The 22,838-nt window shown below is 41.3% G+C and overlaps 1 protein-coding gene across 2 annotated transcripts in view; it reads right to left on the bottom strand.

Moving 5' to 3' along the window:
* Positions 1–5,999: 5,999 nt before the first annotated feature.
* The window catches only part of CLIC5 (chloride intracellular channel 5), a 77,794-nt gene continuing 60,955 nt past the window's right edge, over positions 6,000–22,838 (bottom strand). For both annotated transcript variants that reach the window (XM_049819115.1, XM_049819116.1), the window contains exons 5-6: positions 14,432–14,613; positions 6,000–12,146 (exon numbers count right to left, since the gene is read on the bottom strand). In XM_049819115.1, coding sequence (XP_049675072.1) covers positions 11,979–12,146; positions 14,432–14,613 — 350 coding nt within the window. In that variant the 3' untranslated portion in view covers positions 6,000–11,978. The remainder of the gene's footprint in view (positions 12,147–14,431; positions 14,614–22,838) is intronic.

The raw sequence follows: 22,838 nt of genomic DNA, 5'->3' as shown, positions 1-22,838 counted from the left end.
GAGTGTACACACAACACGAGAGAGAAGGGCTGCGTTTCCCTCAAGTTGCTGAACAACAAGGACGATGAGACACTGGCCACGAGCTCTCGGCATTGCCACATTCAGCCCTGGGATGACGGTGCTGGAGGAGCCAGTTGCAATCCTGCTGCGGAGTGACTAGACTGCGGGTTTTTCCTTTTCCTTCAGACCTCACCAGGGAAAGGCTAGATACTGTTAGCGGTGGCTGAATATTGGCCAGATTATGGGGCATGTGGGTATAGCCTATATTTAATTTTTTTAAGTATATATTTGTTTGATGTTTTGCAAGCATCTGCTTAAGATTTCTGTGCTTATCTAACGGGAGGAAAGAGCCCATTCTTCCCAAAGCCAATTCAGTGCAAGAAAATGTCATAACACTGCTGGGCCCCTTTGTTTCATCCTTCGCCAGAGGGACTCCATAGTTCCTCTGCTACTTCTTGGAAAGCCAAGAGCAGTGGCTGGCAATTAAAGGCATCTGCTGGGCTCACGAAAGGAAAGGCATGCACGAGATATGAAGGATGGATGACACCTGAAATGTCTAAACTCTTGCCTGGCGCAGACTGGACTGATTGCAGCGTGTCTAGCAGGATGTGTAGAGTGTTACAGCAGGTATTGAGATAAAAAAGAAAAACCAAACTAAACCCTCCTTGACAAAGCTTGCCCCCCCATCCCTGAAAGAAGAGGTGCCAGCAGCTAAGGACTCTATTTTTCAGATGGCAAGCAGGGAGAGACAGCAGTACAAATCCCCGTCAGATACAGCGATTAGCTGGGTAGAAGCGATCCTTCAGAGACCAAATGACCAAAAAAATGACCAGCAGCATAGAGACACAGCTGTGGAAAGGGGAAAGCTTGGGCTTGTTCACAGCAGATGTATAAGGAATGATAAAATAAAGACAGAAAAAATGATGAGTGATACAGGTTGTTACTCACCCCATTTTTCATCATTCAGGTCTGCAATCACAATCACTCACACACAGAAACCGCTTTTTTTTTACACAGTGCCTAATGGATCTGATTCACTCACTACCGTAAAATATCACCTAGACCACTGTCCAGAGAGCCTGAGACCAGTGACAGGTTTGTTTGTACAATGAGAGAAGCCAGAGCTATAGGTAACTATTTTTAATGAAATAAACACTAAAAAAACCAGCTCCACTGTGGAACATTTTGTGTGTGTGGCCAGTATGTTAAACCCCAAGGTCTGGGGCTCCTGGCACCCGTTTTGAAGCATTCAGTACTGGCCACTCCCAGAGATGCTCATCAGGATGGTGCAGTGTCATGCGTGTGGTTCTGGCAACGCAGCGACACGATGGAGCTGTGCGAGGTGTGGGTTTCTACAAGAAAATGCGTGGCGGTGTTACCAACCACCCATAGCAGTGCTGGCCGTGGTCAACCCTCACGCAGTTGAGTGACCGAACAGCAAAGCTGTACTTCCATTCAGGACTGGTTACAAATTAGGCAAAAAAAGGATTGCATTACCTTATTTATTCATTCTTTGATATGCCAGATGGTCACTTTTGCAGATGCTCTGGTTTTCCTCCATGCTGCCACGATCAGAGAGAAAGGGAAAGACTACGTCTGCTAGGAAGGTGCAGCTGGGTGCTTGCACATTGAGAGCCGAGTCCAAAAGCAATCAGCCGAGGCCCTGGACTTCTACAGTTTTGGACAACTGAATAGTTATTCTAGCACTAGTTAAAGCAGAAACATTAGACTGACACTTACCAGCTTGGGTTTGAAGTATTTGAAACAAATTCTCATTTTTATATCGCACATCCCATCAAGAGAGATGTGGTACTAGAGAGATGTCGCCCAAAGGGTACAGCCCTTGGTGACCAGAAAAAATATTGACATGTAAACTGGGAGAAATCCTACTCGTTCCTCTCCAGTTGCAGCTGGTGGATGATGAACTCTTGTTACTTCAGATGGAGGTGATTCCCTGTCATTTGCTGTGAGAGAGACTCCGAGCCTCTTGTCTCTAATGCTTCTCTGGAAGTGGTTCGCTTTGGGGAAACTAGACTAAAAGTTTGTGCTGGAATAAAATTTACAATACTTCACATTTGTGTGTCATAGCGGAAAGGCCATCCTGGAGCCAAGCCACCCAGCCCTACCTCAGCTGTGTCTAACCGCTTGCAGCAGAAGCAATAAAAGAAATAAAGCAAATGGAAACCTACTTCTCCCAGCCCTGGTATTTAAGGACTTCTTGACCTGGAAATTGCATCCAAACTTTCATGTTTAACAACATTAACGGGTATGTTCTTCATGAAGTTATCATATCCATAGTTGAATCCCATAGTTGAATCCCATATTCATTTTGATCTGCACAGCATCTTCCGGTAAAGGGCTCCAAAGTTTAATTATACCCTGTAAAAAGGCACTTCCTTCTGTTTGCTTTGAACTTCCTGCTTGATAATTTCATTAGGAACACATAATCTGTGCTATGAGAAATACTGAATAATCACTCCCCATTTCACCCCATCCATTATTTTATAGGCCTGTAGCATAACCCTGCCACCTCTCATACCACTTGGACCCTGCCTCGCAGAGTGCTCCCCGGTACCACCAGCTGCACTAACTACATCGCACCAACATCTGGGGACAGGGCACGAGTTATACCCTGGCCGTGTTTCTTCTCCTAGCGCTGACGTAGCTTACTTGTCCTTGCTGACTTTCCCTTGATTTCTATTAAATCGATTTTTAGAGTATGAGTATGGCTGTATTCAAGCTGTGGGTGCGCAGTTTTTTCTTGCAGCCGAGGGAATGTTGCCTGTTTAAAAAAAAAACCAATTAACAAATTAAACAAAAGTTCAGGAATAACCCAATGAGAAAATAAACCACTTTTATTCAAATTATCAGGTGTTAATCACTCTTGGAATATAAGATTATAAACAGCTCCAATTCAGGAAGGTGGATTTCTTCATTTAACACATACTCATTTGAAGGATACAAAAGAAAAGTTTCCTTATTTATCCGAAAGCTTAAAATGAAACAATGAGCAGATACTTTTTTGCTTCTAAAAATTAAATTTAACTGTTTCTTCAATAATAAAATATACTATTGTACATAAAGGACATAGCTATTATACAAAAAGGACATTAATTTTATTCACAGTTGACAGAGTACAGCTGCACAATCATAATATTAAAGGTGAACTGCAATGACATTTTAATTATATTATTCCTATTATTATGTATTACGAGGGTTAGAGTAGCACACAAAGGCTCTAATCGGGCTCCTGTTGTGTTAGGAGCTGCACATACAGAGAAGAAATATATAGTTCCTACCCCAAAACACTACGGTCTAATCTAAAATTACCCATTAATAGAGGATGTCCCTCAACTGAAAATCACAAGTATGTGAAGCAATTTATCCTGTCTTTCTTTCTTTCTTATCTGGTGGAGACCCCTAGATGCACAGCTACTTTTCACTGTCAACTGCTGTAAAATAGTTGTTTACAAATAAATGTCTTTTCTTTGAAGCTTACCAGGTCCGAGTTTAAAGGTCATTCCTGCTTTCTCCTTAAGAGTTCCTGATTTTGCTTTTTACCCCAGAAGTTCAGGCGGTGATAATCCTAACAGCCATTAGATATTTCTGAGATTAATGACATTTTGGGTGAAAAAAAAATCTAGTCCTGACCTTGGGTCTGGGCCAGTAGCTAAAAATCTGAGTGTCCTTTCAAATGAGATTTTTTTTTCCTGTATAATGCCCCAAAGTGGTACCGTGCCTGATCGACATGTCACTGTGCACATCCCAAATTTTGCTTTTTAATGTCATTGCAATTTTTAAGCAACTGTGGGTCAGCTTAGGGCTATTCAGGTCTCTGTGCAGGTTGCTTTCACTCTGAAGGTGGGAAACTTGTCCATATACCTTTTAGGACTTCCAGACTGGTTCTTGCTATCCCCTCTCAGTGGAAGGACAGTGGCATGTACAGTGGGCTCCCCTTCCTCTCTTTCATCCTCAGACCCTCCTCAAAGTAACAAGGATTGTGCCCAAAATGAGTCAGGATTTGAAAATGAGTGGGGTCTGAGGGGAAAAAAAAGCATTTGTTCCCTCCTAAATCTCACTAGGCAGCTTGGTTTTGATCTTCAGACTAGAACTGAAAACAGACTACAAAAATAAATCTATTGATTGCTAGACGATAAATTTCTAGGCAAAAGAGAGCAAAAGCCTTCAATTTTTTAAAAACAAAGAAAAAAAAAACAAAGCGAGGGGGTACCATCATAGCTCCGAGGATTTGCGCAGATGAGGACCCGTTCTCCAGAAACCAAACCGAGCAGCTACTGGGAATTTATTCATAGCCTCTGAAAATGCAGTCACATGCACAAGCAGCCGGTTTTGCACTAGGAAAGAGGGTTGGGTTGGGGTTTGGGGGTTTTCACCCCAATTTCTTATGGTTAATAATGCCCGGTAATTTCCAGCACTAAACGATGCAATATACTCCCGGTTTATTTGAAACCCAAGGCTTGGACACAAAATGGCATTGGGAATGAGAAGTGAGGCAGCGTGGCAGCCCAGCACACTTAAGAGAACATTTTTAAGCCATTTAGCAGGAGTTTATTGCTTCAGTGCAGGAGTCTTTGAGCATTCAAGCACGACAGGGTGTGCATTGTTGTGCCAGAATTGCCCGCCTTGGGTGTGTGTGGTGTGCGGCAAGGGGCCAAAGGCTGTGTTTAAACGCACCCGCACGAGAAATGAGATTTAGGCAGAACAAAGCCCACTCCTGTTGTGCCTCCCCGTGATTATAAAATAGATCTGTGTCGTTATAAATAGAAAATGACTGGTGACAAAGATGCAGCTTTGACTCACTTCTGAGGCCAAGCTCTTACGCTGCGGTTCCTGATGTCAGACCAATTTAGCGGCTGCGCTGCAGGCAAACGTGTCTGGTTCAGGGTTAGCCAGTCCACATCTCATGATGGCTTAATTTCATTTTATAACAGCAGGGGATTCACTGTGGTCCTTTGCAAGCAACGCTACCCGTTCACCCAAGGACGGTCCTGGACGCCTTCCGAAATGCGCTGTGCCCACTGCAAGACTCAGATTGCTAAAGAGCAAATTACCCTGTCCTCCACAGAGACTGCCAAACTATCTGGAGCTGTGGAGTTGAGATCCTGCTTCTACACAACTAAATGGTGCTGCTCTTGTTTATTCCAGTGGGAACAAAATCAAAGACACAGAAATAACAGTGCTGTTTCAAGAGTATAAGTTTTCCTCTTTACGCCACCTTCCATCCCAACACACTTTACAGCATTATTGAATGAAATAATGCAGTTAAATAAAGTGAATATATATATATAGTTTCTGTGTTGTGCGATCAGTAATAAATAAATTAAAAAAACAACGGAGACTGGAACAGAATCTTAAATCCCTATTGCAATTCCTGGAGCATTCTGTTCGTTTAGTCCTAATCATGCTCCTTAAAACAAACTGTAATCTTCCTGCTTAAATTATTTAATCAGAATCACACTTCTATATATATTTTATACCACAGTTTATTCCCAAAGCCGGGGATAACCTCTCATTTCCTGAAAGCTCTTAAAAACTTCCTTAATGAAAAAGTAGAGAAATCTGCTATTTGCAAATTCTATTTACTTATTGCTTACTTCCAAACTAAAGTAGTTAATTTAATGAAGGAGGAAAAAAAAGTGAAAAAGAGAAAGATTAATGTGGTGCCCGTAGCCATTTCCCAAATTCTTCAGAGTTTATAGACCTAGGGAGACAGGGAAAGAGCAACTTCTCAGCAGTGCAGCAGAATAGGCTGAAATGACCCTGTGAAACCCAAGTGATTCTGGGAATTAAAGGATGTTCACTCCTGTTATGGTTCTACACTGCAAACTGTTTTTAGGGCTCCCAGTAGTACCCATTAGCAATAGCTAAGCTTTTCTGTTTTAATTTAATTTAATTTAATTTCCACTAACAAATTCCGCCCTGTGGTGAGAATTGACAGTATCATGTTGAGAACCATTAAAGCATATTTGGATTGTTTTTACTCCATGTATATATATAAAAAAAAAAAATTCCCCCACCCTTCTTAGTTTTCTTTAGACAAGCCACTTCATAATAAGAGCGAGGCAGACGCAATGGAGGCTTCGTTATACTGCGGGGTACCACCATGGGGAGCGCGGTTGGATTTACAGCAGAACACGCCTCGCCATTACGCTGTCAGCGTGGCCTGGTCCCAGTTCACCCCGAACCTCCCCATGACAAACCAGCATGGAGCCTGACAGCACTGGGGGTGCCCCTCCAGTTACCACTGGGACAGAGCTGGGTCCCCTGTCCTGCTTCTGTAGGAAGACTCTACATATCACTGCGGCTTCCTTTTCTGCTTGAGAGTTTTCTGTTCTCTGAGGACATCTTCACGCTTGAAACATCTTCGTGCTTATGTAGCCTTGGGCTCTACTGGGAATTCCTATTGGGAATTCCCCCACTGGGAATTCTGCCACCGGCTTTCAAAGGAAAGAATAATAATGCTCTTCATTAATACAGGCTTTTCTGTCATGACTTTTAGGCCCCTATCCAGGCAAGCAGGCAGGCACATGTTTAACATTAAACACATGAGTAGTCTCTATTCACATGCTGCAAGCTAGAAATGCTCATTAGTGCTGGATCATGGCCCCAGCTGAGCCGCTAACACACATCAGCTAGAGAGCCGGGCTGGGGAAAAGGTGGCACCGAAACCTTTCATCACGGCTGCACCGTCGCTGGGTGGGTGAGCGGCTTCAGCGTTGCCCACCCGAGCGCGGGTACCCCACCGGGCGATGGGTCGTCCGTCCGTCTGGCAGCAGAGGCACGACCTGCCGAGCTGCGACAATGTCCATCGTTGGGAGCTGGTTAGCTGACGGGCACAGCTCAAAATACACCACATTCAAGTGCATCCTCTGGAGCATTTTCAGCTTTAGCATCTCTCCAATAAATGGCGAAAGGGGAATGATTTGGGGCAACAGGGGAATAACGTGGGGGCTGCAGTCTCTGAGACGCTGCCGAGTCCTGTAACGCTGCGTGGTGGGTTACACGGGGCTCTTCAGACCTTTATGTCGCATGGTAAAACATGGACCGATCAAGCTTTGAAAACCAGCGTTGGACGAGGTTTCCGTGCTTTCCTAGGGCTGGAGTGTTGCTTGGGATGTGAGGCAAGGAAATAAGAGATTAATGCTTTCTGCTCTCCCCGCACATGAGCTAGAAGGGAAGAGAAGGGAACAGGACCCCTCTTTTCACTGCTTAGCACCGAGTTAGTGGCTATCATAGTTCAGCGCCAATACAAACCAGCAGATCCCTCCTGACCGAGGAAATAGGAAGTTTCTGTGACCCAGAGAGAACATCTCTCTGTATCCTGGGGAAATCCCTAGGCAAAGCCACCTTAAACACGGTGGCTTGCTCAGGTCTGTGCTGAACATCACAGTCCAGACTAAACAGTCTATCACTCTTAACGTTAAAGTAGCCCAGATGAAAAGACACATTTTTTAAAAATGCTTTTAATACTGTTTTCTCCAGAAAAAATCATTACCTCCTTCAACTTCTCAACAAGTATAAGCTTCACAGCTTTCCTGCCTCCTCTGGAATTACTAGGTCGTTGCAGACATCAAAATTAATGAAGAGATGAAAGATTCAGCAGAAAGGCTCAAAAATATTTCTTAATATCGAAAGCAATTCAAGAATAATGAATATATCTAGCAGAATAATAAACAAATGCAAACTTCCTGATGCTTAAAAGAACACACATGAAGGAGGACACAAGACTTTGGAGTTATTTTTTTCTTTAAAACACCAATTCATTTTAAAAAGTGAATATTTCCATGTGCTTCTGGAGCTTTACATGAGTGGGATTTCCACTGCCTAAGTTTTTGCAATACTTTAAACTCAGCTAATTAGCCAAACTCGGTCGATGCAGAAAGGGGGGGGGGCTCTCTTTGCTTCATCCCACAAGATGGATGGGTTATGGTAAAACACGCTTCCCCGTGTGTGGGATGTGCCCGTCCATGAGCAAACTGCTACTTAGCACTGAGGAAATGGCAGAATGGTTACGGCTAACTTGGAGTTCATTTGAGCAGGGAAGAGAGAGGAGGAAAGGTGGCTAGGGGTTAAAATAAAATAGATACATATTCAAAATAAATGCCATGTGAAATTCAGCTGAACTTTCTTGTAGGAAACAAAGTTGTCTAGTTTCTTGGTAATGTAGACTGCCATTCCTCCCTGGCAGTGGCTTTTCAGCTGATGCAAACAAAGGAGTAAACCTGTAGCTCTGTATTACACGCTGGACCTGATAAAGCAATATCATTATATGATTCTTTCTATTGGAAAAAATGTTTGTCAGAAGCCCTCATATAAATAGTCTTGAAACGTATACTTCTTTAGTCCTACCTGTACAGTAAGATGACCTCTTGGCAATTCAAAGAGTCTAACGGAGAATAAGAGTAACTAATATATGAGATCCTCTAGCACTCCCATACCACTGCTAATAGAAGAAAAATCAATATTAGTTCCAATATGAATGGAGTGTTGGATTGACTGAACAGGGAGCTTTGAAATAAATATCTAAGAAATGTTTGTATGAAATGGACATCTTTACAGACATTTGGTCTGCATTTCTGAAATGTAGATGATTAAATCCACATTGTTGGCTTCTTCCCCCTCTGCACTATGTCGTTCTTTACATCTTGCAAAAAATTTATGAACAAAGTTATTGTAAATCTGCAATGTCTGTCTTGTCACTTAGATTCTTTTCAGAAATGCTGCCTTCCCAATGTAGATACACAATCCTGTATGATTAATATTTATTACTTATAATTCTAAATACAATGGAAGGTCACCAAAAATACCCTGCCTAAAGGAGTCTGGAGCCCTTTAAAATCTCACTGGTGATGGATCCTGAGTCTTGAGAACTGAGCTCAAAATCTTAGCAAAACACTTTTCTATGTAGGATTTCCAGTATTTCCTGCTTCTGACTATGGCTAAAGCCAAAAAGCACAAAGGTGAGTGAAAGCTACAGATCTGAAAACATGAGCTTGGATTTCAAACCCAAACAAAGGTCAGGGAATGCCTGAACCTGTCCATAATCTTGGATCAGCCTATAACAGAGTTATGAGTAAAATGCAAAGTTAGGATGCAGAGTGAGACTTGGATTCAGACAGACCAGGCACGGTAGCTGAAAACTGTTTCAATTCCCTCTTATTCTTTCTCATATCCATCAACATATTTTATCTAGATTTTGGAGGGATGGTGTTAGAAAAATGAAGATATTTAAGGATTTTTTTTTATTATTATTATTAATTAAAAGGTAGGTAGCTTGGGGATTTTCACATTTTATAATGAAATCCTAAAAAGATTTTAAGAACATGCAAATCATCTTAGAAAAAGCTCATTGCACTAACAACTCATTTTCTTTTTGGTATAAGCCCAACCATTTTTAAACATAATTTTTTAAAAACAGATGCAAGTTGAGGTCGCTGAGATGAACTGATTTTGATTTGGCCCTCTTCTAGCAAAACTAAAGAAAGACATATTAGAACATTTCAGAACCACGGGATTCAGCAAATTGGTGAAGATTCAGAGACGGAAATCAGGACAGACCCTGAACTGGTTCAGTTACCCTGCCTGAGATCTGCTGCATGTTTGAACAAACTTCTCTAAGGAGTTAAATGTAATAAGCACAGAGAAAGAATCTGCATCTGCCTCTGCATCTTTATTCAAAGATTCACTGCAACTGTGGTTAAGCAAAGCCACTAACTGAAGTACAAACCTGGAAAAAGACAATTGAGAAAAATATAGTTGCTGTTGATCAGCATGCTCCAAGCCAAATCATACTGAGAGGAAAAAAATTCTAGTGACCATTCAGATAGAAGACTTTTCACTAGAATATAATTTGCACAGCTTTACTAATAATAACACTTTTCTAAACAGACAGAGCCATCTTGACCAGCATGCTGAGTCAAAACAAAATCAGAAAGACAGACAGAAAGGACTGAGTCAATTAAAATAAATAAATAAATGCCTTAATTTACAAAAAAAAAAAAAAAAAAAAAATCACAAATAATTCCAATCTCATGAAGAAATGTTTTTAACAAGCCACATGTGCTTGTGCAGACACTTCTAATTTCATTCGATTTTTCTGGCTGCTATTAGTGTTCTCTGAGCCAGTTGATTTCTCAGCAATATTTTAAAGAGTGTGAGCCTCCGCGCTCCAGTCTAGCCCATTCTAGGAGAAGACTTGGGAGTTCCTGGATTTTCTTCCAAGGTTTTGAAAGTTCAGAACAAATTGACCATTGCGTGTGAAACAATAGTCAACCACAAACTATCTTCACAGTCAACGAGCAACATTCTGCTCCCAGCTGGGTTAGTGTGAAAAGTGGAATAATCCCACCAAAGCAACAGGATGGCTTCAGATTGTCATCAGCATCACACGGCAGAGGCTGGCTTTCGATGCTGGATCCAGTTCTCCAGCTCTCTGGCTGCAAACAAGCCTGCTGCGAGGTTTCCCTCGGTCACAGCTCACCAGCTTGGGATCCCCCTCAAATCAGTGCAGCTCTAGCAGCTCTGATCAGAAGGGGAGCCACATCGGGTTACAGCTGAGCTTTATTTTATCTTGGAAAACAATGATAAATCCCCCCAAACTGAATATCAAGAGGCATGTGCACTGCTGTACATATCAGGGCACGTGAGTTTCATGCAAAAGAGCTGCCATTCTGAATTTGCTGAAGTAACTAATGTGCAAATAATCACGAGTATAAAGCAGATTGTGTCAGGCAGAGCTACAGATAGAACAAAATAATCAGTTTTAGAAAACAATCCTAATTCAGAATCGTGTAACCTGGATCAGTAAACCCAGGATGAGCGGGACTAAGGCGTCCTGCACGGATTTCTGCTAGCATTCTTGCTGAATTTCTGGCTGGAAATGTGCCTTTCTCTGGTTTAGCCTGTCCTCTTTGAGGCTCTCAGAGGAAACTTCTCCTGGGGTGAGATGACGAGTGCTTGAAAGTGACCCATCTGGAGCCCAACATGAAGAAAGCACTTCCCCTGCCTGGAATTCGTGTGCAGCGACAGCTTTCTCCTGCCTATCCAAGTTTCCCAAGATAGCAATTATAAAGGAACTGGCAACCATACAGACAAGATGACAATATCCTACGTGGTTTGGTTAGCTGTGCCAATTCCCTCTGTAGTCGCTGGAGTCAATATGCTGCCCCCGTTATTGCTGTGTCTGTGTGTCTCTACCAACGAGCAGATCCACTGGGCATTTTGGCACGAGCCTCGCTCTTCCAAGGGCTGCCTGCTCAATTGCTCTTTCACACTCTTTCGCTTTAAACATTCGGATCCAACAGCATCATGCAAATTTTATGCAAAGTTGCATCTGCAAGTCTGACATATTCGCTCAGGCTTCCCCCTCTTGCGCCAAGTTAAAAATAAATACCCTATAAACTCTTGGGCCTGCTAGGACAGAATATGCATTCAGAGAGTTTTTTAAAATATAACTGCTAAGAGCATTTCTCCTTTAGGGTCAAACTGCTTTTTTATCCCCCTCTCTCTCTCATATTTTGCTCCTGCCTCAAGGATCTCAATAGCACTGGGAGAAAAAGCGTCCTTGAAATAACCTACAGAAGAACCAGTGCTATGTGTTCCTAACTCTCTCACTTGAAATTTCAGCTAATGCCCTACTTCTAAAACTCCAAAGAATACAGGTGGTGATATGCCCCCAACATGAAACAAGAAAATAATAAAGTGGACTCATTTCCAATACTGATTGCGAATAATACTAGTTGAGCCAGATCTTAGGTTCAGATTTCAAAGGGTCTCCACCCCCCACACTAGAGCTGCCTTCTCTTTTCTCCAGGGAGAAGCAGATTTGTCCCTGACCAATACACTTGAACAGGTGAAGTCATAGGGATGCCAACCCGATAACATAATGAGAAAGTATATCTTAAGGCAACAAGGAGAAGAGTCTGTAAAAGGGGATACTGAGCCACTGCTGAGGTCAGTTAAGACTTGCTGAGCCGCTTGGCCACGTCTGCGTAGGCTTGCTCAATTTCTTTGTCTGCCGCACAGGTGTTGGTGAATTCGTCCCTGGCATATGCGTTCTTCAGGTACCGCCACAGCCCCGTCATCTCTGTCGGGAATTCAAAGTTGCGGTATTTCTTTGCAACAATCTAAACCAAAGATAAAAAAGGGGGAAAAAAAGCATCTTGATGGTGATATATCTCCAGATTCCTTTTCAGAGAGCTTCTTACTCTTTCTTGTCACATAATTAATAGCAAAGTAAGGAATGCTTAAAGATTCAGAGGCTTATAATAGAAAAGCCTGAAAAGTGACTGTTGGTTGTCCCCTATCTTGCAAGGATGTTACTTGGCCCAAGGACACTCCAAATCAATGGCCTGGCTACTGTCACCAAATTACTCTTATCGTCACTGAATTTCATTAATTTTACCATATAGTTTTTTGGTGCTTTTTACCAGTCTTAGGTATGTCATTTAAAGATAAGAAGGCACTTCAGAAAGAGCTGCTTAGCTGAATCAGAAAAAGGAAGACAGATTTAAGGGAAAGGCATTAGTAAAAATTATATATAACATATTTTCATACTATTATATTTATATTTAACATTATATCATATTTTATATATACTGTATTTCTACTTTTAATATATGTAATATATTTTGCCTAGCCAATGGTGTCAGAGGATGTAACCACCTACAGCTGTTGGAAGGCCATATCTGTGTTCATGCAGAGGAAGAATTCAGGGTGGTATGGGTACCCAGACGGAGAAACCAAGATGTTCCTAATGTCTGCAGACATTAGAAACAGGAGTATTAGGATAAACTGGGAGAGAAAATGGTTATTGCAAGACTTTTTAGACTAGGAAATTGTCTATCAAGGGAAAATTTCGATTTCTAAAAACACTCAGGCCCTTATTCAGGAAAATAGTTAAGTGCATACTTAATTTGAAGGACCAGTATAGTCCCATTGAAGTCAGTGGGACTAATCTGTGCTTAAGGCTAGTTTGTTAAGTAGCTTGCTGGATTGGGAAATTTCAGTTTTCCTGTAAGAATATACCATATAGAATAATCCTGTGGTGACAGAATGAACTGGCTGATAGGAAGGGATGGATTAGCTGATTTAATGAGTGCTTCCAATCTCTAATTTTTCTGACAGTATAAAATTGTTCCTGGGCATAAATTACATACATATGTGCCACAGAGTTCCCCTTTATTTTTAAAGCACATGGTAGAGCTGTTTTCTATCTCAAATTTCTTAGGACAGTCATGTTCTCAGAAATGACTGTGATTTGTTTTTCTTACCAGGATCCACTCAGTATTTGCAAGTCCAAATCCTGTCCTAAACTGCATTTAATTAAGCATTCTTGCCTTCAATGATGCTTCACACACACATGGGGAAGATAAAACCTGCTGGGCAACTTAAGTCAAGATTTTCACAATTTCCAGCGCACATCTTCCATCAAATGAAAAAGTCCTAATAATTTACCCTTTTCTTCCATCTGTAAAATGGTTTCCAGGCAATATCCTATGGCTATGCTTGTCTGAGAAAGATTTTAATTCTCTTTTGACATCTTTCATTTCATCCTAAGGAGACAGGAACCAGTAAGAGTCCACACATTCATTTTGCATCGTCTGACTCCAATGTCAACAGTGAAGATGAGCCAAAGAAAGAGCTAAACTTGTGAGGATATTATCACATTTCTTACTTGGTGACTTATGCACTTTTTTTTACTTTTTTTTTTTTTTTTTTTTTTTTTTTTATGTGTGCAGTCAGCTCGCAGGCTTAGTTTATGTTTTGGCTCATGGAGCCAAATTAGATGCATGACTTGGCTTTAATTCCTAGCTTTCTTGCTTGCCAAGGTCTGCCAGGTACTTGCTTTATTCTAAAGAAACATGTGATCTGATAAATTAAATAAATGCAACATTTAGAAGTCAAGATGATGTACACCACTTGCACTATACCAGCAACCATTGTACACCTTAAATCCTGGACCTCAGCGGTGACTTTGATTTGTTAACTTTTCTGTGTGAAATACCAGATGGAACAAATATTCCCCCAAAGAGGGACTGCTGCTCTTAAGTTACAAATGGGTGGGAACTGACTAAAGTTTTGACATCTCTCTTAAGAATAATGGAAACTAATTAATATGAAATATGCTGTTACTTCCAGCAGGGTAAAAATAAAGAGATGGGATACCTAGATCTTAACATTGTCTTTGCCACTAATTAGTGATGGGACAATTTCCCCAGGTACTAAATATAAAGTTGCTCTAAGTTAACCTATAGGAAATACTGAGGACCAACAGTGTGTTTAAAACTCTGTTCTTCTAGGACTTTAGATGCTTCTGCTGAAACACGTGTTGGCTTTAGCTCACGGCTGTCAGAGCAGGGCACTTCATTGTTAGATACAGCTTCTTTGACCATTGCATGACATCTTTTACCTTGACAACATGGAGTTTGGGCAGAAGGTTGCAGTCAGCAAGAGTCAGGTCATCTCCATCCAGAAACTTGCGTTTAGACATTTTCTCCTCTTCAGTGCTGTCTGCATCAATCTCCTCTGGCAGAGGGGTTCTCAGATAGTCATCCAGCTTCTTCAGAGCCTTCACCAAGCCTCTTTCAAGGGCTTTGCCAAAAAGCAATGAATAAGTGATTAGGGCAGATAAAAATTATTTAGAAACACTCATTGTTGATGGCTACGGTTGTATCTAGAAAAAAAGGCAAGAACCATTTCTTTGTTGCTAATTTGTGCTCCACTGCCTACACAGTCTGGTGATGAGGTAGCCCAGCACAGGTTACCAGTACCCCAGCTGCCTGAGGGTAAATCTCATCCTGCAACAGAAAAAGGGGACACAGGACGCTGTTATGCCATATCTTCTCCTGACCGGCACAAAAAAAAAAAAAAAAAAAACAGCAAAAGACATCATGAAACAAAAGAACAGCTTGTCAGTATGATACACTAATAAACCACATACAACCTACAATACTCTTCTGGTCTCTTGAGGCCGTCACACAATAAACTGGAGCCCTGTACGATGCTACTTTATTTTTCTAAGCAGCCAGGTAGGACTGTAATGAGGCAGAATTTTCTAGCATTACTTCAGCTCTAAGAAGTTGTACTTTTACTTCTTTTAAACCCCTTCCAGAGTAATTAAAGGCAATAGCAATAATTCCAAAGATGCTAACCAGAGCTCTACGGAGCTGGAAGATACACTCCAACAGAAATGAAGGTAATATAACAATAATTAATTACAATGCTACACAAAAGTGTTGAGATATTCAGCCACTGTTAAGGTTCCCCTCACTTCAGGTTCAACTTAGGTGCAGATCCTCTTTTTGACATGTCTCAAACAGAGTGTCACAATGGAGAGGAGACTTTGGACGTCTCACTTCAGTTACTAAAGATCATGTCCCACACTGCTGCTGGCTCCAACAAATTCCAGCCTTGAAATGCCTCTTAGACACAATATACAGCAGAGTGCAAATTTTTACTTAAAAATATCAACCTAGGCACAGAATTTTTGTTCTTATGCTTTACTGGAAGGCTAATAGAAAAAGTTGATTGTAATAATGCACCTGCAGAAAGCTGAATGGCTGTATACAGGTTTGCATGTTATTTAAACAGCAAACGCTCTGGGGCAAGAAGGGTCTTTTGCATCTCTGTTCAAAGGGCGACAAGCACGATGGGGTTCTGGCCCCTGACCAGTGCCCCAAAGTGCTAAAGCAATATAAATAAGAAACAGCAAGAATTTACAATGTGAAAAAATAACAACATGACTCATGGGCTTAGGGCCAGAATTTCAGCTGGTGAAAATTACCTGCAGTGATTTATACCTGCTGCAGATCTGGCCTGGAGTCAGCATTTAAGGCCTAATCCTGTAAAACCTCATATCTCTGCGTAACTTACTGCCATTTAACTTATGGGAGACTACTCAATGCGTCAAGATACTCAGGCGGTGTAGCACTACAAGCCTATGGAGATAAATATATTTATGGAGCATGACGCAAGCTTCAAAAGGCGGCAGCGACTGCCCTGCGTAGAGCAGCTTGCTGGCACAGGTAGCTCCGCTGGCTCTGCTGTCAGCTGCCCCCGTGTTTTTGGCACAGAGAGAAAGGCGGTGCGCATGGGGCCGTTGAGAGAGCAGGAGCTGAACACCACAGAACATGATTTCTCTGCTGCCCTAACATCCATTAAACCTTGTGCCAGTGGTGGAAGTCAGATTAAGCTGCCTGATGTCTTGCTCCCACTGATGCCTCTTGGCCAAGCACCAGGGAACCAGACCAGCTCTTTTGTGGCTGACTCTTAGACACAGTGGCAAATCCTGGCTTAATTGATTGACTGGAGAAATGACTGCGATCCAACTGAAAACACCCCAACAAACATAGCAGGGAGGGAAAGAATTTTATTTCTGAAAGCAGAGCATCTAAAGCGACTGAAGTGCTGCCATCCATAAAACAAAAGTGTTGCCATCCCTTATTTAATCAATTCAAATTGAATTTTGACACTGACTTTCTGCTGTCAGATGCTGGCAGTGGTGTCTTTAATCGTCTGCAGCTGTGCTCCGCTGCGCAACTTCTACTGAAGGGTAATAACTGCATAGCGTTTAATATACCCCCATGTGGCAACACTCAGAAGATTTAGCAATCTCTTTTTGGTTTGACCCATAACACCTGTTGAATAGATAGTTCTCCTTCCCTTGGTCAGCCTCAGACTATGTCCTCTTACAATGAATTCATTTAGAGACAATGGAATCGAATTACTGTGATTTAATTCAATTTTGCTCATCCAGATTTTAGAGAACTGGTTTAACGCTGAGCATTTTCCAGTTTCCCCTTCACCCAGTAAGATCATTGGTTCTCGGAGTCATCTGTTTCCAGATGACTCCACATATTCCACAATATTTCCAGTATCAGTACTACATGAGATGCTTCGTGCTGACCTGTGGGGTCAGTTAGGTGTGTGTATGAAGACAGGAGCAGCAGGTGAGATGTGTTTATGTAACTTTTCTGGAACTTATTAGGATTGGGGTTTTTTTTGCTCTTACTGATATATCAAAGTGCGTCATGGCTGTCTGAAAAACAATGCCTGGAGTGAAGCCTGTTTGTGACAGTGGGAAAAACATCTATCTGAATTCATACTTGGCGCTTGCATACGGCAGCTTTAGGCCAGAAATAAGCGTATGTTCAGGGTTCAACACATCTCTGACCTAATTCACAAGCTCTGCTGGAACCCATGGGATCCTGATATCTCACAGTGAAATCACCACATGGTCAGGACCATCTCATATACTGATAGTCAAGACCACTATTTGTGACACCAATGACCTCATTTAATTAATCAAAACTCTTCTGATCCTAGTAAATCTCTCAGAACAGCCCTGAAAACAGAAGAGTACTGAACAAGGGAGAACTGCCTTTCTTCCAACTACGTAGTGACAGAATTTTGAAAAGCTAAGAGAATTAAGAACCTAAAATCGCCATTTCAAATGGAGTTTAGGTGCACAGGATCAGATTTTAAAAGCCTGTTGATGGTTTTCCAAGGCATTTTTTGAAATCCAGATGCAAATATCCATGTTGGAAATCCTGCTTTCTACATGCCCTGACACATTCAGATTTATCTATATGATTTGAAGTCTTATGTTCCCTGAGAAGGTGCTCAGGGAAATCCCCACTCAACGTAGGAGGATGCGTAAAAGAATCTAAAAAATATTGAAGCAAGAGGCTTCTAAGCGCCACATCTCAGAGAAAGCCAAGCGCCTAATGCTGGCATGGGTGGGAGAACCCACCTTATGTTTGAATTCACCAGTGACCCCCTAGAAGAGAGAGGTAGGTTTTTTTCTTTCTTACAAAAAATTCTGGGAGAAGTGCTGTGATTTTACCAGTGGTATGGGGAGAGCATTTTCCTAGAAAGTGGAAGACTGAGTTTCAAATGCTGTTTTAATGCGATGTCAGCTCAGATCTGGCAGATGAGACCCCACCAGTGAAGTATCAGGTAATTTGTACAGCTCTCCTGTTGAACTGTTTCACTTTCCCTAAATGACTCAACATTCAGTGGATCATGACTGAAGGCTGACACCACAGGTGAAAGTCAGAAAAACTAACTCTCTCATTTTCTCTCTTATCTGGCCGATATTTAACCCTTATGTGAAAGGTGAAAAAACATGAACAGAGACAAAGAAATAACCTGCTCAGAATATCCTACAGCTCTGAAGGTTTGGGGGCTCTTGCTGAGGGAAGAGCTGCCTGGGTTCATATTACTGAGCAAACTCAGCAGAAGAAAGATTTAATTCTAAACTTCCCATACTATGGCTATTTTGTGAAAATCTGGATGGCTATACATTGTCTCCACTGAGAACATAGGGGACAGCAGGCACTCACCAGGGCAGGGGCCTTGTGAATACCAGTCACAGTACTAGACTGAATGAAGACATTTAAAAAGGTGTGACTAATTAAAAAGTGACTAATTCCCCATTTGAGAACACACTATCCACAATAAATTTCAGAAGTGGCTAAACAGCTAATTCCCTTGGCAACTTATCCTCTTGGAAACATCATTAAATAACTAAATAGGTTTGTTGATAACAGCTGAGGCTCCACTGCAAGTCTATGGGTGGGGTTAATCTTCCCTGCAGTGAATAAATTAAATGAGTAGGTTTGAATTAAACACACTAAGCTTCCTCTGTAGTCAGTGGAGTCTTCTCTTCTACACTTGCTTTAGGTGACCCCTAAATCAGCTGTGTGGAGAACTTTTCCTGAAGTGTCTAATCTCAGCCTTGCATTGTCTTGGTAATGTCAGGGTGGAGGATTCAATATTACAACACCAAGTGGAACTATGCCTGAGAATGTGGCTCTGCACTGCTTTTGACATTTCTACCTCTAATTCCTTCCCCACCCTGCAGACTTTCAGTATGAACTTGATCCCAAACATGACCAGCTCTGTGAGAGGAGCGCTGTCATCAAGTTACCTGTGCAACAGCTGCAACGTCTGAACTCCTGGAAACCATCTTTCTGGACAATGAAATCACCAAGCACAAAGGTGTCAGCATCATATTGCCTCCACGGTGATATATTTAATATAATTTCAAATTCCAAGAAGTTCTACCTGTGTGTATACTAAATCCATGGTGGAACCATCTCTCTCACTCTTCGCTACTCTGCTCTGGGCTACTTAGGCATCCAAAGACAACTTATAGCAATCACAGTCCTGCCGTGTCATCCTACCAATAGTAAACAACAATATTAATAAAAAAACCTCACGAGCACTTTGTGATTTTCCTTTCCCCTTCAAAACTATGCTTTTATACAACTTTACTGAAGAATCCTGAGTTAGAAGCCAGAAAAATAGCACTTTCCAACCTCAAAGCAACCACAGAACACTTAATGAATGTATTACCATCTGTCAAATGCACAGGGTGAGGTTCAATTTAGCTGATGATACCTAATTCACAATGACGCTCTGTTTTCAGCGAAAGGTTACTTGATGTTGAACAACGAGATTAACAAATCCTGACGTGCACAGAAATACCAATAATGTAACAAAAGTTAATAATTGGCAAAATAGTGCTCTCAGTTGCACTGACATAAAAGAGGAGTAACTCCGCATTGTCGACAAGCTATTCCATATTTACTCCAGTTCAACTGAGAACAGACTTTGGCTCTGTTACTCAACTCTTCAAGCAAAAACTTCCTTAAACTATTAGCCTGTGCAACTATTTCCAGGGGACAAAGAGAAATCCTTGTGTCTTGAAGTACTTACACCACAACTGAAGAAAACACTGGAAAATGTAATGCATGGAGCAATCCTGCAAGTCAAGGGGAGGGAGGGCCAGATGACAAAGATTCATTACTAGGTACTCGGGGTGAAATTTTGGCCATACCGAAGCCCATGGAAGTTTTGCTGTTGACTTCAGTGGGGTTAGGATTTCTCCAGCAGCTTCTAAAGCCAAAAGGGACTATTATAATCAGTTAATCTGACCTCCTAAATAATACCGGCCATAAAACTTCCAGCATCACTGGTCGTTTCCATCTCTATTTTCTATGGGTCAAATAAGGCTGAAGCAAAATGGAAAGTAACTAGAAAGTAGTAAAAGAAAAACGGTTTGGAAAAAGTAAAGCTGGTTCAGGCTGCCCACACCCACAGCATTTGCAGAGGTCAGACAAGGACTCTTCTTCCCCTTCCTTGAACTCCAAATATTTCCTTCCTTGTTTAATGCTGGGACAAGGAGAAATAGCAAAGCAGACAAAGCACATAAACGCCAATCTCTGTGGCCTGAGGGAGCTACTGGAAGGCAAATCAGTCCATCCTAAAATAGTAGCCTAGGAAAAGCTGAATTACCACCAGAGGAGCCTCTCTCTCTTTTTTTGAGAATAGGCAGACTGGATACCTAAATTTAAAATAGCTAAAATTAGGTGAGATGACTCCTATTTTATGTGTCTGAGTGGAACCGTTTGCAGGATGAGGATTTTACATTTTACTTGATAGTTATTACGGGAAGAAGTGCAAAGCATAGAGCACACAATAAGAGCAGTAAGAACAATTCATTCTTTGGCAAAATTGAACGTAAAAACTATTTGATTTACGTTAAAAGAAAGCAAAACTAGTTAAATTTTTTAAACAAACTTAAAGCAAAATAACGTAAGATTTCCAAACAAACATGAAAACAAAAAGAAAACCATGTTTTGGGATGGTTGGTTAAGTAAGTCATGCCTAGACATTCAGTGATTTTCACATCACTTTAAAATGTTGGTAATCTTGAAAATTAACACGTCATTTTCAAATTAAAAAGAGAATAACCTTTTGTTTCAAAAAGTTTAAGAGAAAATACTTTTACTTTTCAAAACAAGTCATTATTCACCAAATTCAACCCACATTTGCCAATAATTCAGGTTACTCACACCACCCATGGCATTTTTTGTCAAATAAATATTTTGTCACAAAATATTTTCTCCAAGGCAAAGTAAAATACATGTGGCCCTCTTCATAAGTGAATACCACTGAAAGCACAGGGACAACAAGGCTTCAAAGTCATCGAAGCCCAGTAACATAATGGCTTTTGTAGCCATCATCTGCAACCACCTGAGACTGACCTCAGCAGAACTGCAAGTTTCTTAATTGTCAAGCCTAGGCAAGTTCAACAAACAATATTCCATGTACAAAAATGAACAACGATTCCTGCTGCTACCCTGGATCACTGATTGATGCTTTTCCTTTTTACTGCTTTCTTCCACTGCCCTCCAGTAAGATTTATCCTGTAACACACGCAAATGAACTTGGTGAAATATGCAATGAGGGAAAAGGGGGAACAGTACATAAATATTCAGAGTCTCACACAAACAATCTGAAATTTATTTTTCCTTTAAAAAAACAAACCACCTTTCCTGATCACTTCCAGATTCACAGAGTTTGATATTATAAGAGACCCAATACTGTTTTCTGGTCGGAGAGGGAAACCAGCTAAGAAACTGCAATTTAAGGTAAGAAAATAATATCATTCTACTAGTTTGACAGTCTGATTAAAGACCAAGGATTCATATTTTCACTCTCTTTTTTCTCCATCCTGCTCATTTTTTACAGGCAGGCTCAACAGAGTATTGTAACTTTAATCTGTATAGATTAATCCTTTTCACATGGAGGAGCTGTGACTGCAATATGCATGCCACTGTATTACACGTTGAACAGTTTATCTTCCCCCCTTCGATTTCAATATAACCCTCAAGATTTGATTCTGCCTTGATTTCTTCTGTTTAGCCATTTAAGAGTCAGGTATCTTGTCTAAGCTGGTTATGTAGGTTCCCTCTCGGCTAAGCATCTCCAGAGGGCAATTCTTTCCAGCTGCCTGAGACACCTGATTTAAACTGGTGTGACTCACTCCACACACGCCCTTCTTGCTGCCTGAATTACAGACGAAGCCTAAAGGACTAGCTCAGGCTAGACACCTAACTTTCAGGGAGGTGAAGTTAGAGAGGAATCCTACCCTTTGAATATAATTTCACAGTTCACCTAAGAGATGTAGGATAGTACCTCCCATTTTTTTTAAAGTTACTTAAATATTAGGTCTTACTCCCCACAGGACAAGTACATTGAAAATTTGAGCATTGCAACATCCTTTCCAGGCATGTTTCTGACTTGCAAAATCCCCAGCTCTGTGCAGCATCTATATTGAGAGGCAAATGAGTGGGCAGTCACTGAGAGCCATTGGAAATGCAGAGGAGAAGGATGGAGGTTGTAGGCTCCCATGAATCCAAGGCACTTAGATGCCTAACTCTGGGCCAAAGGGAGTTTCTGGGGTGAGTCACCTCTCCTATTAAAGATGTTGCACTCTAGATAAATAATTCAATACTCACTGGAACAGAGACTTGTGCATGTTCCCACAATAAAAGTAAATGCCCATACAACCATGCTGAAAAGTTGTCATCTGTTTCTACTCACTTAATGAATCAGCAAATGCCTGGTTGCGTATGTAGAAGAGAAATAGATCAGTGTCTCTTATTTCTCAACTCTACTTTCCTGTTTAGGGGCTTCTTTTAGGGGACAGGTGTTAATATTCATCCTCCAGATCAGTCAGAGCTGGGACTTGAAAAGGGATTTTTATTCCTCGTCAGTGTTCGTGTCAGTGAGCATACACCAGGAGTGGGATAAGTCACACGAACGCAGGTGCACACATGCAAACAGCCACATGACTTTGGTCACAAGCTGCCTTTCAGAGATGGTCTAAACCAGGTATAAATAGGTACATATTTTCCATATATGTTAGTGCATATGTTCTGTCTATGTCCAGTAGGAGAGGTGCTAAACCCCAAGAGCACTTCATCCAGGACTCAGAGGAACATGGAGTTGAAATACAGCTGTTA

Source organism: Accipiter gentilis, chromosome 16 (assembly GCF_929443795.1).
Source record: "Accipiter gentilis chromosome 16, bAccGen1.1, whole genome shotgun sequence".
In the NCBI taxonomy this organism is placed as follows: Eukaryota; Metazoa; Chordata; class Aves; order Accipitriformes; family Accipitridae; genus Astur; species Astur gentilis.
This window is presented reverse-complemented; position numbering and strand designations above follow the sequence as displayed.